Below are 18991 nucleotides of genomic sequence, written 5' to 3' on the forward strand. Positions count from 1 at the left end.
TATAATTATAATCTAATTTTTAAAGGTGCTATCCTGAATTCAGTTAAAAAGAATTTTAAACCTGTGACCAGTTACAGACAGATAAGGGCCCTCTGGTTACTTCTGGTAGTCTGAGACTTGCAACACTCCTAAAGACCTATGTTTTTAAATATAGTAGGAACTGTGTTAAAGCATAACAGCATTAGGAAGGCTGAGAACCACTGCTCTAGAACATCCTCTAAGAGCTCAACCACCCCATCCAACCCAGTACTACAAGGGACAGCAAATACGAAAGGCTGAGAGGTGACAGACATTATGATGCCTCCATTAGTATCTCTGCTGCAGAAGTATTCATGTACCAGCTACTGCATGCCAAGGTCATTTTGAAAATGAAAGTCAAACAGAAAAACTATGTCCAAGAAATTCTACAGGACATCTCAGAAGCCTTAAGCTCAAGTTGCTTCTGTTTCCGAGGAGAAAGGCCACAAGTCAATAGTACTAGGATTTGATGTCAACAGTCTAAGACATATTTAAAACAGAAACCAAGAACAAAACATGAAGTATTTAAAAAGAGAATCTTTAATCCCTTAATGAGTCTTAATTTAACACTATAAATAGATTGATTAATGACAGAAAATTTTAAATTCTGTCCAAACAGGTGCTTCTATGTCCCATACTGCAGACGCTCTATTATAAATTGATAGTAAGCTCAGAGACCACGCGTGCACTCCAACCCTGGGTGGATGCCATACAGCTCTGGCCTGTGCACACAGGGGCATTTGAGGGGAACAACCAATAGTGGCATCACCTCACTGAACTGCACCAGAACTCGTCAGTCTGTAAGGGTCAGGAAAGTCTGAGGGAAAGGGAAGGGCTTCCAGAGATGCCATGAGCCCCTTTCTATGGTGAATTCAAAGACCCTGAACCTGTGCTCTCTCTCCAGAGCTGAGCACCTGGCATTCCCACCTCTGAGATATCTTCATGGAGAAACATCTTTACTTCTCTATCTACAATTTTACAAATATATGTGGGTATCAAAACATCAAACACCTCATCTACAAGTGAACACTTTCAAGATTCTCACAATTTGCCTCCATGTTTGTTTTTAAAATATGAATATAATAAAAATTTTCATATTCTAACTCTAAAGCGTGAGTATCTGTAGTTCTCCAGGGCTGTGTGTGTAAACAGGACCCATTTAAACAAAGGATCACAGAACTTCCTTCCTGCCTGATACTCCCCTTCCCCAGCACATTCACACATCTGGGGCCAGGCACACTGGTACCTCAGCCTTCTTCTTCAGGGCACTGTGTCCTCCAAGTACTAGGCCTTCTCCCAGCTGTCTTTGGACAGGAATACTCCCACAACTGTCCTGTCATCCACCGCACCTGGTCCCACCTGCCTATGTATTTCTTTAATGTTTTTTAAACATCTCTTTTGCAGAGAGGTCTTCTGTATTTCATGTCTCTAAGGTTCTTGGCTGACATACTTTCTTAGGACATGGTACTCTTTGTTGTACTTAGTATAGCTAAAATTATCAGAACCATTTTCTTAAAGCTTTTCCTACCCACCAAAGCTGCCTATTGACATGTTCCACTTCATTCTAGTAGTATGACGGGAGAACTAACATCCTATTCAAAACTGCTGAGTGCTCCTTAAGTGTCCCTAGGTTCCTATCTCCTCCAGCATCCTTTTCCCTGTGCTTTCTGACACCGAGCTTCATGCCTGGTACCTTCCTTAAGATCAATTAACTTCTTCTAATACCATCATTGATGTCAACCTACTTCTGACCAGGTGGTAAAACCTTGTATTTCCAATATACCTCATAGCAATTTACTTGTAAAACTCATCTTAAGTAACCTCCTCGTTAACCACTAGGAGTATTCCACTGTCTTCCGATTTCTCTCCAACATCATTTAGATCTTCCCTGCTTCCAAAGTCCTGGCTAGTGCTATCTCTTCTGGCCTGTATGACTTCACCTAATTCGGTACTCTCCTACATTACCCCAGCCAGTCTTTTCTAGGTTTTGTCAGCTAGACAAAAAGTGGGTAAGAACCATCAAAAATTATTACTAGTCTCCCAGCCCTCCTGTGACCCCCCTCATCAAAGCACACTAGTATACATCAAGTAACATATGTCAAACATAGAAAAATGGCTCTTGCTCCACCACAATGGCTGTACCAACACTCTCAAACTTCTGGCCTTGTTCTGCCATGTAGCCGCGGCTTCGACACAGACTCTCAAGACTATCTCCTGGCTTCTCAACCAGCATTCTCTAAATACCACAGGAAATTTAGGAAAGCTGTTTTAGAATACCTAGACAGGACTAACATCCTTTGTCTGTGAGACATGCAGGGACACTTCTCCCTTACCTGATGCAACAATGGTGCTTGCCCACAATGTGTTTTCTATACTGAGACTTTCATGAATGGGAGGATCACTGTCTTCCTGTTCAGGGAGAAGAAAAACAAAACAAAGCTAGAAAATTAGCAATGTTCTATTCACATTTCAGGTATCTACAGCGTTAGAAAAGAAACGTGCCCATCTTCTATACCCGACTAATCACAAATACAAGTTTCAAGGGGGAATATAAAATCTTGAAATTACAATGTGACTGATTCGTTCATAAACACTTTTAATGATTACATTTATAATGAATAATTTTAAATTTTCATAGGTGCACTCCTCGTATGCTGATTATTTGTAGAGAATAAGCTAAAATATTTTTTAAACACATGGTGTAAGCAACACTCCTAATCTTAGATGCACATTTCCTAGAAAGTTAAAAAAACTAATATTAGCACAGACATAACCATGAACAAACATGGTAGAATTTTCCTATGTTTCATGAACATGGTAGAATTTCCTCTCCCTAATTTTTCTCTAGGACAAGGGCTAATCTTTAAAATATAAATATGCTCGTGAACAGCGAAAAATGCTTCTGTGACTATCAGTAACACACACAGGAGAAAGAGATCACTTCTCCTAAATCTCCCTTTTAAAATATGATGTTAGATATTTTTCATTAAGCAGCCTCCAAATACAAGCATTTTGTTGCTAATTATATAAGTGAACATCAAATGTATCCAAATAGCAATACCACAATATTATAGTACATACAGATTAGTTTCATATTTACATGTTTCATGCTGACATTCAGAGATAAAATACACAAGCTGAGGATTTCATCTTAATGTAAAGCCATGGTCTATATTGTGATTATGGGAGCCTTGCTAGAGTCTAGGATCACAAAAGCCCAAAGATCTGCACCTGATGGTGATTCCCAGAAGAAAATACACACCACAGTGGATGACCTCTGATGGGTGATGTTGTTTTGTATGATGTGAATATGTGTTGCTCTGATTGGTTGATAAATAAAGCTGTTTGGCCAATGGTGAGGCAGAATAAGGTTAGGCGGGACATTCTAACTACAGAGAGAGGAAGGAGAAAGAGAGCAGAGAAGCCAATTTGGGAGATGACAGGGCAGATCTCTGTGTGTTCAAGGACACAGCCAGCATGGAAACACACGCCTTTAATCTCAATACCAACCATAGAAGACCTGGAGGTCTGTATAGACAGGCAGTGACGCGGAGGTCATGTGCTTGGGTTTACAACCAATAAGAAGGCAGAACAGAAAGTTAATAAAAAGACAGATACACAGGAAGTAGGTTTCTTTCTCAGGGGAAGGACGTCAGCGGCAGGAAGGGTAAGAAGGCGGTTTTAAGTCTCAGCTCTTAGCTATTGCTCTGACCTCTTGGATTTTTAACTCTGCATTTGGCTCTGTGTTTCTTATTTAATAAGACTGTTACATCTACATTTGGCGCCCATGTGGCAAGAATTCATTAAAAACTGCTTGGCTTGGCAGCCCAGCCCAGTTTCCCACCTCAGCGGGACCAGCTCCTCAGCTCAGGCCAGCTCGGCCTAGGCCCCAGGCCCGACCAACCGTAGCTACAAGCGGTTACCCGCCCTACCATATTACTTTCTGGGATTAAAGGCGTGTGTGTTTCCCAAGCAAAAGCATGAGATCTCAAGTGTTAGGATTAAAGGTGTGTGCCACCACTCTCTGGCCTCTACGTTTAATCTAATGGCTTGTTCTGTCCTCTGATCCATGGGTAAGCTTTATTAGGTACACAATATATTACCACATTTCCCCTTTGTCTAAAATAATAAATGAAGGTTATAACTAATATAAGAAAACTATATACAGTAAGTATATACAATATATACAGTCAAGAATTACATTAACAATGTCCAGTCCATTAACATTTGGCAGATTCAGAGAAAATACTCCATTATTGATCCTATTTTGGTGAGGCCAAAATGTTGTACCTAATTCATTTTCTATCCTAACTTGTATTACCAAACGAATACTATCTATTGATGTCTTTCAAACTTATATACTTTACACCTCTTTAGTGAGTTTCATTTATGAATTTGTTAACAAGGAAAACTGTAACTATAACTATCTAGTCTTCAACTCCCTCAGAGACCCAAGAAGAAAATAATACTTGAGTAATCAGGAAGTACAAGCAAGTGACTTCCAAAAATGTGAGAAATGACAGAAACAGATGGCTGCATGGACAGTCACCCAAGGTTCCTCTGCAATGTTGGGGCATCCATCTTCAGCCTACAGGCCTAGCATATCTGACAGACTAGACGCATCTGTGAAGCAGGATTTTTTTTTTTTTTTTTTTGTTTTTTGAGACAGGGTTTCTCTGTGTAGCTTTGCACCTTTCCTGGAACTCACTTGGTAGCCCAGGCTGGCCTCGAACTCACAGAGATCCGCCTGGCTCTGCCTCCCGAGTGCTGGGATTAAAGGCGTGTGCCACCACTGCCCAGCAGCAGGATTTTCTAAAGGGCCTTCCTACTTTGTCTTAGCAAGGATCGGCAGTCCTTTCATTAGTGTCTTGCTTGTCCACTTGGACAGCACACTGTCAGTAGTTGAGGCAAGGGCATTTTCTTGCCCACTGGCTAACTTGCCACAAACAAAGTAAACTCCATAAGGAGTTTCTTCAATGCCTATCATTTTCTCTGAAGTAGATTGGTGCTGCCAGGAGCAGACATGTCTCACTGTCATAAAAAAAAAAAAAAAAAGAAAAGAAAAGAAAAGAAAAGAAAAAATTTTTTTATTAAAACATCTTAAATGTCACATTCTGTCAATCTCTAAAGTGTTTGAAGATGACCTATTTATCTAAAATATATGTTTGATCTTGAAAACATACCTAACACGACTACAAGTTTGGTTGTAATGACTATGAACTTTCATTTCTTTATATCCTAATTACTTGGTAATAATAACTTTCAAGGACTAGCAATCTGTATTACATTATTAAATGAACTGTACAGGTACAATACCTTGAACAAGATTAGAAATATATGTACAGTATTTTCTAACAGAATCAATCTCAAATTGGTATTAATATATATAATTTGTATACAACATACAAAAATCAAATCCAATGTAAAAATATTTAAAACTATTAGTTGCTTTTTAAAAGTAGATTCAATAATCTATCTTTTTATCTTATCATATCCATATTCTCTCTTTTCTATTCAGAGTAGATTTCAATAATCTACCCTTTATCCATCATTTCTATATCTTTTTTTTCAGAGTAGGTTCAATAATCTACCCTTTTATCTTATCATTTCTATATTTTTAAAGAGTAGATTCAATAACCTGCCTTTTAATCCTATCATTTCTATTTTTTTCAGAGCAGATTCAATAATCTACCTTTTATCTTATCATATCTATATCCTCTTTTTTTCTTTTCAGACTAGACTCAACAATCTACCTTTTTATTCTATTATTTCTATATTTTTTAGAGTAGATTCAATAATCTACCTTTTTATCCTATCAAAGACCCTTTGGGCTGCATGTAATATGCCAGGAAGATTCAAGTGGCTAGGTCACAATGTGTATAATGGGGAGGAAGGAAGAGAGGTGAACTCATCTTTTGATCAAGAACACACTCCTATGACAACGATATCATTTCTACAATGAGCACCAATCATGTATCAGAAGCCATAGTGACCTAATCACTTCTTAAAGGTCCCATGTGCTAACACTGCTGTGCTGAGGACCACATTTCCAACCTATGAACTCAGGGACACCTTCTTAGGGTTTCTATTGCCGCAATAAAAAGCACACTAAAAGTAACTTGGGGGAAGAGTTTATTTGGCTAACACTTTCTGATCACAGTCCCTTAGATGAAACTAAGGCAGTAATTCAAACAGGGCAGGAACTCGCAAGCAGAACTCAAAGCAGAGGTCATGGAGAAATATTGCTTGTTGCTTGTTCCTCATGGCTTGCTTAGCCTGCTTCTAAGACAACCCAGTACCACCTGCACTTCACACAGTTGCCTAGGCCCTTCCACATCAATTATCAATCTAGAAATGCCCCAGGCCAAAAGGATGGGGGTCCCTCTTCTCAGATGACTCTTTCTTGTGTCAGGATGACTCTGTCTGTGTGTGTGTGTGTGTGTGTGTGTGTGTGTGTGTGTGTGTGTGTAAACGTGTAAACAACACAGACATATGCAATATGGACCACCAAGGAAGTTATGTGTTGCTAACACACTGCAGCTTCCCTGATCTAATTTTTAAAATGTAGCAGGCTATGGCAGTACATGAAAACTATAGAAACTAGAAAGTATAATCTTTTAAGTAGAGCAGTCTTGAAGAGGATACAGAAAATGCTCAACTGAGAGAGATGGAGGAGGTCAATATGAACAAGACATTGTCACTAATTCAAAAGGTGGCTGGCAAACAGGAAACCTGGTTCCAAGTATGAATATGCACCATGACACACAAAGTTGACTCTATATTCTTGGGCTCTGTAGATGCGGATTAAACCCAGTAGATGAAGAATCTTCAAGAAAAATATAATCTAGGAAGTTCCATATGGTAAAACTTGGATTTTCCATGCCCTGCATATTATGGTGAGTCCATGCAAATGAGAGATGTATGAGGACACCCTGCTACAGCCTGCTACTAACACATCTTGTCTCACCTGTATAGTTGGTCCTACAATTGGTATGTCTGTACTGAACATGTTAGACTTTTCTTTCTTATTCTAATTCCCAGACTAACACAATAGAACAGCTATCACACAGCATTTATACAGAACTAGTTATTATAAGTTATCTAGAAGTAATTAAAAGTACATGGGAGAGGTCCAGTGTGGTGGCACATGACTTTAATCCCAGCACTCAGGAGGCAGGAGCAGGTGGATCTCCCGAAGTTCCAGGTCAGCCATAGCTACACAGAGAGACCCTGTCTAAAAAACCAAACCCAAACAAAACAAAACATATGGGTGTGTGTTTAAGTTTGATAAAAATACTACATAACCCTGAATTTAGGTGTCCTGTGGGATAACTATATAAAAAGGGATGACCCAGTGTCCATAATATCTTCTCTATCAAGACGGAGAAGAAAGGTGAAGACTGTTTGCCAAGCTTCTCTCAATACCGTTTCCAGACAGCAGCAGCACTATCATGACCTTTAAAGAGGACTGTACTAGTTACTTTTCTGCAGTGGGTAGCTCTTCTGGCTATGACCTTGAAGCACCGCCCCTAGAGAGAGAGAAGGTAACTGCTCTACCTGCCTATGACCTTGAAGTACATCCCTGGGTCATGGCCTCTTGTGACCTTTAAGAACTGAGATGCACATATGTGGGGCTCTCTCTCCCTCATTGTTTTTGGATGCTGAGATGGACCAGGTGGAAGAACAGCACGGACCATAGCTTGGCTTGCCAGGATCCTATGATAAATCTCCTGTGCTATAGTGAGTTTTTATCCCTTGATAAATTCCTTGCCATTTAAGCAGACTCCACAGATTTCTCACATTACTTTTCCTCTTACTGTGGACAAACAACTGCTAAGAAGTAACTGCATGGAGAGACTAAATGGGGCTCATGGTTTGCATGAGAACAATCTACGACAGGGGAAGGCATGGTAGCAGGAGCATGAGGGACCTGGTAACAAGGCATGGGTAGCAAAGAAACTGAGAGACTAGAGCTGGGGCTGGGCAGGCTATAACTCACACATTCTGGCCCAATAGCCCAATGGCATCTATGTCTGCCAAGTAGGCCTCAGGTTACAACCTCCCAAAGTAGAGCTACCAGCTGTGGAAAAGTCTCCAAACACATGAGCCTATGAAACACACTGCATTCGAACCAAAACAAAACGGCACCCACCATAAAGCCAAACACTGTACCTGCTCTTCCACTCTCTTCTGACCACACTGATCTCACAGTCAGAAAGCAAGTTCATCAAATTCACATGCATGCACTATGCCAAAGGCCTCACAGTGACACCTAAAGCCAGCCTCTGCCCTTGAAAAGCTAATGAGATAGTAGACACAGTCTGAGATCAACAATTCTGACAGAGGCAAACATGGTCAGATGTAGTAACAGCAAGAGATGTGATCTGTTATGGGAATCTGAGTGGGGAGAAGGCAAATTCTGACTTCAGATCTTGGGAAGCTTGCCCAAAGGCCTTATGGAAATAATGGAACTTTGACAATCCTTCTGGACATCATAAACAATGAGAAGACAAAAACAAAAACAAAAACAAAACAACAACAACAAAAAACCCAGGAGGAAAGATACAATCAGAAAAAGTAAGGGACTCTGAATGAGAAGTGAGTTTTAAAGTGGGAGAGAGTTTTCGATGCCTGCTGAAGGACACCCACCTTCCTCCTAGGAGCAGGCCTCTCTATGGAGTTCACACTGAAATGCACAACCCACAATCTGGGAACCCACACAGAACACAGCAGTGTCCCAAGCATCTTCAGGAGAGATGCTCTTGCAAACACAACCAGTGGTGGTGTTCTTACTCTCCACACAGAGATGTACCACCAATGCTTAGCAATGCTCACACTTCATTCTAAACTGTGCTTGTTTTTTCAGCTGAAACTCTAGTCTGCACTGCATCCTTTGGTGTTTTGGGGAAATATGAGGAAATACATAAAATATAAAACCTGCTGACCTAACCAAGCTTATCAGCACAGCATTAAACACCTTTACCACTAACCATCTTATTTTATAAAACTGAAATTCTGTCCCTATAAAACACCATCTCTGGGTTACTCCCAAGGTCCCAGCTCCTATCATTTCACTTTCTATGAATCCGATTACTCTACTTACATCTTACAAGCAGAATCATAAAATGTTTGCTCTTTCGGGATAACTTAGTTTACTTAAAATGATGTCCCTAAGTTTCACCCATTATGTAACGTGTAAGAATACAATTCCTTTCTAGGTCAACTTCTAAGGGTACTTTCCTAATGCAGGTTACCTTATGGCCACAATGTAAGCTATACATATTTTCTCATAATCCATATGACTTTTGACACTGCTTATGATTATTTGATATGCAAATTTTTATTTTCATTTAGCCATATGTATCAACTTTTCATAATAATTCTAGATTTTAGGTCACAGTGAAAAACTCTTGAGACAGTTCATAATTATAAATGTTTTCTTCCAGCACTAAAACAATTTTTAATTCCTTTCTTAATCAATTCTTTAATTTATAAGCTATTTAAGATGTATTATTATTATTATTGAAAATTTAGCAATATCCAAGAAATATTTGTTATTTCTTTGTAATTTAACTGTATTGTGGTTAAAGAACACATGAATGAAATTTTTAAAAAATATACTAAGATTTGTTTGACCTATTTTGATAAATTTCCCACATACTCATAAATATATTTTACATTCTACTGTTGAATGATATCTTCTATAACTGTCAGTTCAATCAACTGCGAAGATAATCTTCAAGGCTACTGTGTTCCTACAGATTTTTATACCTGTTTATTAATTATTAAGAAGGCTTTGAAATTTCCAACTACCATTAAGAATCTGACTATTTCTCCTATAGTCCTAAGAGTTGGCTTCATGCATTTCAAAGCTGTTATGGGGTACATAAATACTTATGCTTGTATTTCCTGTCAAGAAATTAACCTTTTCCTCACTGTCCTCTGAAACCAACTTCTGGTGATACTGCTATAAACAACTGCAGTTTTACTTAGCATGAGTGACCTAAGGTCTATTTTGTCTTCTTACTTTTAAACTGTAAGTGTTCTAACATGATTCTTACAGACACCACATATTGGGATCTTAGAGTCTGACAACCCTTGCCTTGTATTTGGAGGATGGATCATTTACATTTGAACACAAGTTGTTAAGAGTTTTCTAAAGTTAGATTCCAAATGCCTGGGGCTATTGTATAGTCTAATTCTTATTTATTTCTAAATCTATACTGTGGTTATAAACAAATACATAGGATTCCATTTAAAAAACATATACAATGGCCTGAATTACACCCTACTGTATACATTTGGTATAAGAGATCCTTTCTGACAGGTGTAGTGTAACTGCCAAGAACGCCTGAGGAACCTTGTGGGTTTTTACAGTTCCTAGCACAGGAAGGACAGACAGGCCACGCGAGTGCGTGTGCAGCTCTACTCTGACATCTCAATGACAGGAGTGAGAGGTGCTCCAGTGTCCCTCTGCCTTGGGGTTGTTCTTGGTAGGTTTTGGAGGATTTGTATGAAATGAAAGTGTTGCCTCCCGCTATCTTCCCATCTCTTCTCTTATATGCAGTACACAGGTTCTTTCTGCTCATAACGATGTGTTAAACAGACATACAAAAGGGACTCCACCTCATGATGGGAACTGGCATCAGTTTTCAGTTCACACAAGGCACCTCCTCAGCGCATCATCTATGGTGCACAATCACTCCATGGTGTTGGAGTGGGGCTGACTCTCCTGCCTGCTCCGGTGGTGTCCTCTTCCTCACTCTGCTTCCTAGGCACACCACGCCTTGAAGGAGGCCACCTTTGCCTCACAAGTGCTGTGGGATGTATGGCAAATGTGTTGCTAATTAATCAATAAAACACTGATTGGCCGTTGGCTAGGCAGGAAGTATAGGCGGGGCAAGGAGGAGAATAAAGCTGGGAAGTGGAAGGCTGAGTCAGAGAGACACTGCCAGCCACCACGATGAGGAACAGCTTGTGAAGATGCCGGTAAGCCACGAGCCATGTGGCAAGGTATAGATTAAAGGAAATGGATTAATTTAAGCTATAAGAACAGTTAGCAAGAAGCCTGCCACGGCCATACAGTTTGAAAGCAACATAAGTCTCTGTGTTTACTTGGTCGGGTCTGAGAGGCTGTGGGACTGGCAGGTGAAAGAGATTTGCCCTGACTGTGGGCCAGAAAGGAAAACTCTAGCTACACACAAGTGTCCCAAATAGTCACCTCTGATATTTTCCAAACATCCCTTGGTGATTAGAGAGCTACCCTCACCAAGTCCATACAAAGGACATGTGATCCTATCTGGAAAAAAAAAAAAAAAAAAAAAAAAAAAAAAAAAGGCCTTCTCTTCAGAGAGCAAAGCCTCTCGAACATCAGTGTCCCAGGGTGACCTTTTTGCTCCCCCCATCCACAAAACTAGCCTGGCACTGACTCTGCTATTTTAGATTTTACCCCACTTCAGGAGAGAGAAATGGGAGGAACTGTCAAGGCCAAGTCTACCCATGCAGTAAAAGAATGGACTCTACTCAACACTCATCGTGGGCAGGTATTGGTGGAGGTCTGTCAGAACATTAAGTTGGTGGCCATAATCATCCTAAGGTGACAGGAAATCTGAAGCAGCCTTGTAAACTCACTGACAGCACCATTTCTTCCCTAAGCTGAAGGTTCTTGTGCAGCTTCCTCCAGCAGGACTGACTTCATTTCCACTCCAGCACCTCTACCCACAATGACAAACTCACCCTCCAAAGTTCTGAACAAACTACTCTGACTCTTTAACCCAGAGATCTGCAAATATCTGTCTAGCAAATATTGCCAACACTTATGAAGCCATAAGCAATACAAACTAGAAAAGAAAGAGAAAGAAGTGAAGAAAAAGAAGACCACAATAGTATTTAAGATTTGTAAGGAAGGTTGGAGTAATTTTGTATTGAAAGACACCTATTTGTAACAATTTTGCTTACATACTAAAATGTTATCTATAAGAATGTGAGGTTTTTTCATAATATTTTTGGAAAAGCACAGAATGACCATAGAGCATCAAGAGCACATGCTTCTTCCCATGTTTCCATGTACATCTTGGCATGTAGCTCTATAGCATGCATGTAAACAAGCAGCTACAAAGTGATATCCATCTTCCCTGTGGACCCTGAATGACTCACAAGGGTCCTCAACTCGCATCCTCATAACTTGTATATTAACTGTCAAATAATTTATCGCCTGCAAATAGTTTTGCAAGTGATAATGCTCACTACATAAATCTTGTATATGACGAGTAAGAAACATGTACAACCATGCTCCAATATAAAAACAAAACATAGTCATATAATAAAGTCCCTTATTAAGAGATATATTAACAGTTATAAGCTGCTAAAATAAGTATTCAGTTCTTCTATATCCAATAGTCAAGAGCAAAATTGGGCTTCAAGCTTTCCCAAGTCTCCATAATAACAAGCATGTGGAACAGAACACACACAGAAGTGAAGGACTGTATAATGCACATACATGCGTGGAAATGTGTATTTATCCTCCCAGGAAACAAGAAGCTACAAGTGCTGGGCACACTGGTCATCAACTATTATCCGAAGCTAAGACTGAATTAGCTACACCATGCTGTGTTCCTGACTCGTAGCCTGTGGAGGCAGATCTTATCAGCAGTACATGTGCTACAACCCAAGGAGTCTGCTCACTCAATGTACTCCTCAGACACAGATGTGGCATGAGCACCTCTAAGAACTTGACACATTTTACAGCTTTTGCTTCATGCTTTAGAGCTTCTGTGTTAATCTACTCTAGACTGAATTATTCTCTCCAAACAAAGGTCCACTACCTTTAACTTATACAAATGCTGAATATCTTTATATTAATCAAATATTTAACTTACCCTGGTAAATGTTCCTTCAAAACTATGAATATCCAGTTGTGGTTTCTGAGCATAAACATAGGCACTGATAGAAAAAAGGTCCTGGAAAATAGAAAATAAAAATGAGCATCAATCTTATGACTGAACAAACATGGTCGCAGTAATTCTCAACACATGAAACTTCCATACCACACACCACCTTTTGATATAGGGCCATAAAGAACAAGCTAGCAACAATCCTCATTTCCACGCACACATGAACATTTACAAGCATGCGTCTCATTTAGTATATTAGACATCAAATGACTGAATAATGGCACAATAATGAGAGTGTCATTCGAAGCGTTTCATGATAATTTAAAAATCATTCTGAAGTTTTCAATAATGTAGGAAAGCCTCTGCTATTAGGTCAAGGGCAACATTTGTTCGCATTACTTAAAGGTCATTAAAATACATCCTTAATCATAACATGTGTTTCATTACAAATAAAATTGCCTCTTGTTCAATAAAACTAATTAAATGTAAATGGTATTGTTTACTGCTATATGGATCTTTTGAAATAAATCAGCAACTCATGATTTATTGAAAATTGCTGGAGTCTCATGGTTGTTAATAAATTTGCTTGATCACAAAAGCCAGAAGCGTATTTCCCCAATGTCTACAGTGTCTGGAAAGTGCTCTGCCAACAGGGCAGCTGCACGTGGGAACCACATCTGGGACTGCAGAGCAGCAGAGCAGCAGAGCAGCAGAGCAGCCTTGGTCACAGGAACCCCTTCCCCACCTCCATGCTCTGACCACATTAAGAGGACAATAGGCTCTAGCACAAGCAGGTCACCTACCCTGCACCACACTGTCTGACAGTAATGTCCTCAGGAGCTGCGAGGACATTACTGGTGATATGACACAAAGGATCTCCAAATGCATCACTCCCAGACACAGGAGTTAAAACAAGTGACAGCTACGGTATTGTAATCTATAAAATGATAACAAACTGAACTGTCTGGCCACAATGAAATCAGAGCTTTTTTTTTTCTATGAAAAAGAATAGTGTGTTCAGCTTTATGATGGTCTGTAGATAGGTCAGTTCTTTTCTAGAAAATATTCTTGTTAGTTTACCACCAAATAAAAAATTAAAATGTCTTCATTAATTATACAATTATCTCACAATAATTACTCATACTTCCAATCAAATATCAGGTATAAAATCTGAAAGTAGCACTACATGAAATATATATTTCTTTAATTACTATATTATAGGATATACCACAATAATTTAAATATAAATTAACATCTATATTTTCCATTAAAAATGAAGAGAAGATTCTCCAAACATTGAATATAATAAAGCATGACTTCCTGTGATTAAAAAAGTCATTCAAAGTTATGAATATAGTATACTGCATTTTTTATTATTTCACTAGCACATAATTTATGTATATACTACACATAATTAAAATATAAAAGTAAATGATTTGATCTACATATATACTTATGCTCATTATCATAATCAAGATCTACAACACTCCTGTTACCTCCAAGTACCCCCTGTTCTCTCCCCTCCTCCACCTGCCATCTCCACTCTCATCCACTCGTACCTCCTGCATGTCTACTTCCACCCTCCCATCCAACCTACCTTCAGCTCTACCTGCCCACCCCTCCGCCTGTATTCTCCTGGACTTCTACATTTCTCTAGCTCCAGTTCTACCTCTCTTTTCCTCCACCTCTACCTCTGAAGGACCTAGTGGGAAAGAAGCCATTCTAAAGAGATACTGGCTCTCTAGACCTGACTGTCAATGTTGAAACAATAGACACCAAAGAAATGAGACTTTCCCCAGGAATCTCATGCTGGGAGAAGGGAAGGCTGTCAGCCAAGGGGGAACTTGTCTCCTAGAGAAAGACTTCAAAGGGTTTTAGCACCTTGTCAGACACTTTACAGACTGGGACCCAGACAAGGATGGGTCAACACTGGTACATGGGACATGCCTTCACTACAACTGCTTAGATGTTTGTGCCCTTAGCCCTCTATTTAAACTCTGATCTCATTTCAGAACCCCAAAGATGTACTTGAGAGGTTTTGTGGATACCCTGTCCCTCTACCCAATGTGGCCACATTGAATAAATCTCGCTTCTCTGCTTTCCACTTTTAACGGCTCTTTCAAGTGGTTCACAAGGAGAAGTGGCTGACCTGCCTTGGAGCCCAAGCTGTGACCCTAAGTTTGAGAACAGCCCCTCCTCTGCTGTCCTCCACCTCCACTCTGACCCTCTTCAACTGCTACTTTGCTCTTCCAGAATTGCTTGAGCTGAATCACAAACAGCATATTCTTGTTTAGCTAAGTTTCAATCTTCTTTCAAATTCTTTCTAACAGGGTTTTCATTCTGCACTTTCTTTTCTGCTGCTCTCAGCAAACATCAACTTCTCACTTAGTGTGGCCACTCCCGAGCTGCCTACTGCCAGTGTATGCCAGGGTTTGTGAAGGATGTTCGGGGGAAGACAGAAAGTGGAGTCATCACCCACTTGGAACAGTTTTAAAACATCCTTTTAGTTTCCTCCAGACACACTAGTAAGGAAATAGCACAAGGGGTTATGTGTAACCAAGAAGGAGCAACACTCACCCCATGAAAATGTATTCGTTTTTATGTTTTTTTTATTGTTATATCTCTTTTGTGTGTGTGCCAGAATGTAGAGGCCACAGAACAAGTGTAGAGGTAAGAAAACTTCTAGGAGGGATTCAGTTCTCTCCTTTCCACCATGTGGACTATAGGGGCTTGACCTCAGGTCAGCAGGCTTGGTGACAAACACCCTGGCTAGCCATCTCACTTGCCCAAATTTATTCATTTTAACAAAGTATGAAAGAGAATGAGAAGACAATTGTCTTATATTTAACAGCACAACTTTATTTTGCAACATAAAAAATAAAGTAAAAATGCAAAACCCTGAAAAGGAGGACAAGTATGGAAAAGGCCCGAGAAAAAGGAAAGAATGGAGTGCCCTGGTTAAAGTGGGAGGTGGGAAGGAGCTGCTTGGCCTTCCCTCTAAGATGCACAGGTGGCCGACAGACTCAACTGTAGGATGGATGGGCTTCTTCATCTGTACATTCAAGGCAAGGACCGGTCTGGAATATTTCAGAAACTGCACATTATAAATGCCAATGACCCTTCTGACTCCACCTACTGACAGGTACTTGAAGTGACTGAAATGACAGGTAAGAGCTGTCAGGAAAGTAGCATTAGGGCACGCTAGCGTTGACCCAACAACAGATATTATGAAGCCACTAGTGCAAACACAGATGAGAAGATCCCATTTGTAGCATGCACTGGGCCAAGGTCTAGGGAACAGGCACAGCGGTGTTGAACTGACTAATATGAAACCTGCATTCTCAGTGAAAACAACTATAAAAATGGATTAAGTCGGGAAGTAGCCATATTCAGACAGGCACACAATGACCCGAGGGAAGACAGACACACTGTGTGCCCTTTGTCAGGGAGCACCAATTCACAGCACGGGAGGAGATGCCAAGCAGGGGAGGCAGGCTCAGGCCCAGAGACCAGCTCAGGAAAACTGTGGACTTGCAATTGCTGGGAAGGAGGTGGAAAGACAAGGAACGGCAGGAGTTCACAGAGGGCTCCACTGGAGTCAGCGGCCCACAGCAACACAGCATGTAAGGAAGAAACCCTCTGGCCAGTCACTGTGTAAACCTCCAGACTGTACCTTCCTTAGAATCTGAGAGCTCAGAAGACATCAAGTTTTGAGAGAGAGAGAGAGAGAGAGAGAGAGAGAGGGAAACCAAAGAGTTTAGTAGATGGGATTAAACCCAATTTAGAAGCAGTGGGATTAAACCAGCATTCCCGCCCAAAGGAGCCCACTCTAGAAACATCTAAGAACAGCCCTGACAGGACTAAGCTCATCTGCAAGGTTTTGAACCAAGAATGTAGATAAGAGGCCCTGAAGGAAGAAAAAATTTCAGACATTGACTGTAACTTTTATAATATATAGTATTAAAAAATAAAAAACTAGAAATTCCAAGCAGGAAAGTGTGACCTGTGACAAGGACAAAATTTTCAAATAGAGACATACCCCAAAATGACAGAGATGATAAAATTACTAGCTACAGAATTAAGTATCATGAACTGATGTAAAGATCCAATCAGCTCTATATCTAGTCAAGAAATTCAATTCGTAATTACATACTTTCCAGAAAGGTTAACTCTATGACCAGAGAGTTTCAGAAGTGAGTCTGTTCAACACATAAAAAGCAGTGGTGACCCATGCTTTTAATCCCAGCACTTGGGAAGCAGAGGCAGTCGGATCTCTGTGAGTTCTAGACCAGTCTGGTCTACAGAGCAAGTTAAGGGACAACTAGGATTGTTACACAGAGAAACTCTGTCTCAGACACACACACACACACACACACACACACACACACACACACACACACAAAGCAGTAGCACTTATTTATGACAACTACTTTAAAAAGCAAGAAGCAAAAAGACTCCATACAATACTTCATAAGGCAACATATATAAGGCAGCATAAGCCTAGATATCAAACAACAGACATTAAAACAAACCAACATGAATCAGTATCCTTTGACATATGTTCTCTCTCTCTCTCCCTCCCCATCTCTCCTCTCTCCTCTCTCTCTCCTCTCTCTCTCCTCTCTCTCTCTCTCTCTCTCTCTCTCTCTCTCTCTCTCTCTCTCTCAGCAAATATAGAAAAGTAAAATACTATAATATACGAAAAGACACCCAACAGGAGAAAGTGGGATTTATCCCATTTTGTGGTTGGCATGAAAACAAATCCAGTACAAAGTAAGCAACATTATGTATTAATATATTAACAAAGGAGAAAAAACAAAAGATAGTCTCCAAAGTTACAGAAACGCCTGTAAAAAAATGGAATACCCTTTTGTTACTGTTAGGCCTCAGGCTGTCCAACTATTCAGAAATACAGGAGGATTTCTGGAGGTTAGATAAAAGTCAGCATTCCTCAGGAACTTGTGAAACCACTTCCCATTTGCAAAAAGGAGTCATTTCCTTAACTCTGGCAGAAGGGACAAATGGCTACCTGGGATTGCATATCAAAGTCCATGCTGACCTCCAGGCTCCCTCAGTATCCATGTCAAAGTCCATGCCAGCAGCCTAGCCCTTCTCACCTCCTCCTTTACCCTAAACTCCCTCAGCTCTTCCTCCTCCTTATAACCTGGCTCTTCTCACTATTCCCTCATCCCCACTTAGACTCTCGTGCTAGGCTCTATTCTCTAGCTCTCCCTAGCTCGCCATCTATTACCTCCACTATTCTCTCTTATCCCCACTTAGACTCTCGTGCTAGGCTCTATTCTCTAGCTCTCCCTAGCTCGCCATCTATTACCTCCACTATTCTCTCTTATCCCCACTTAGACTCTCGTGCTAGGCTCTATTCTCTAGCTCTCCCTAGCTCACCATCTATTACCTCCACTATTCTCTCTTATCCCCACTTAGACTCTCGTGCTAGGCTCTATTCTCTAGCTCTCCCTAGCTCACCACCTATTACCTCCACTATTCTCTCTTATCCCCACTTAGACTCTCGTGCTAGGCTCTATTCTCTAGCTCTCCCTAGCTCGCCATCTATTACCTCCACTATTCTCTCTTATCCCCACTTAGACTCTCGTGCCAGGCTCTATTCTCTAGCTCTCCCTAGCTCGCCATCTATTACCTCCACTATTCTCTCCTGCTCTCCTCCCATTTCTCTAGCCCTGGTCATGTTCAGTCTGCTGACCATGTTCAATCTACTTCTTTCTCTCTCTGTTCTCAGCTCTTCCAAACATCTCCGGCTGTTCTCTTTCTCATATTTACAATAAAAATCTTAACCATATCATAGAGTAGTCACATCAGCAGTTTCTTTACTGCGTCCCCTCACACAGTTACCAAGCCTCCAAGCAAACTAGACTAGGAAAAAACTTCTTCAACCTGATCAAGAACATCCATGAATAAATAAGACTATAGCCAGACAGAAAGTAGACTGCATCCCCTGCCTTCAATTGAAGGATAATGAGTATCTTATTACATGCTTTGTTTTGAATTGAGTGGGGGGAGGACAAACATGTGGAGGTCAGAGGTAAAGATTAAATGTTGTTCCT

At 40.4% G+C, this 18991-nt stretch overlaps 1 protein-coding gene across 1 annotated transcript in view; it reads right to left on the minus strand.

Moving 5' to 3' along the window:
* Nucleotides 1-18991, minus strand: part of Atp9b (ATPase phospholipid transporting 9B (putative)) — a 220255-nt gene that overhangs the window by 111269 nt on the left and 89995 nt on the right. Inside the window, 2 exon segments of the mRNA XM_059246365.1 lie at nt 2352-2427; nt 12897-12977. Coding sequence (XP_059102348.1) covers nt 2352-2427; nt 12897-12977 — 157 coding nt within the window.

Source organism: Peromyscus eremicus, chromosome 19 (assembly GCF_949786415.1).
Source record: "Peromyscus eremicus chromosome 19, PerEre_H2_v1, whole genome shotgun sequence".
NCBI lineage: Eukaryota > Metazoa > Chordata > Mammalia > Rodentia > Cricetidae > Peromyscus > Peromyscus eremicus.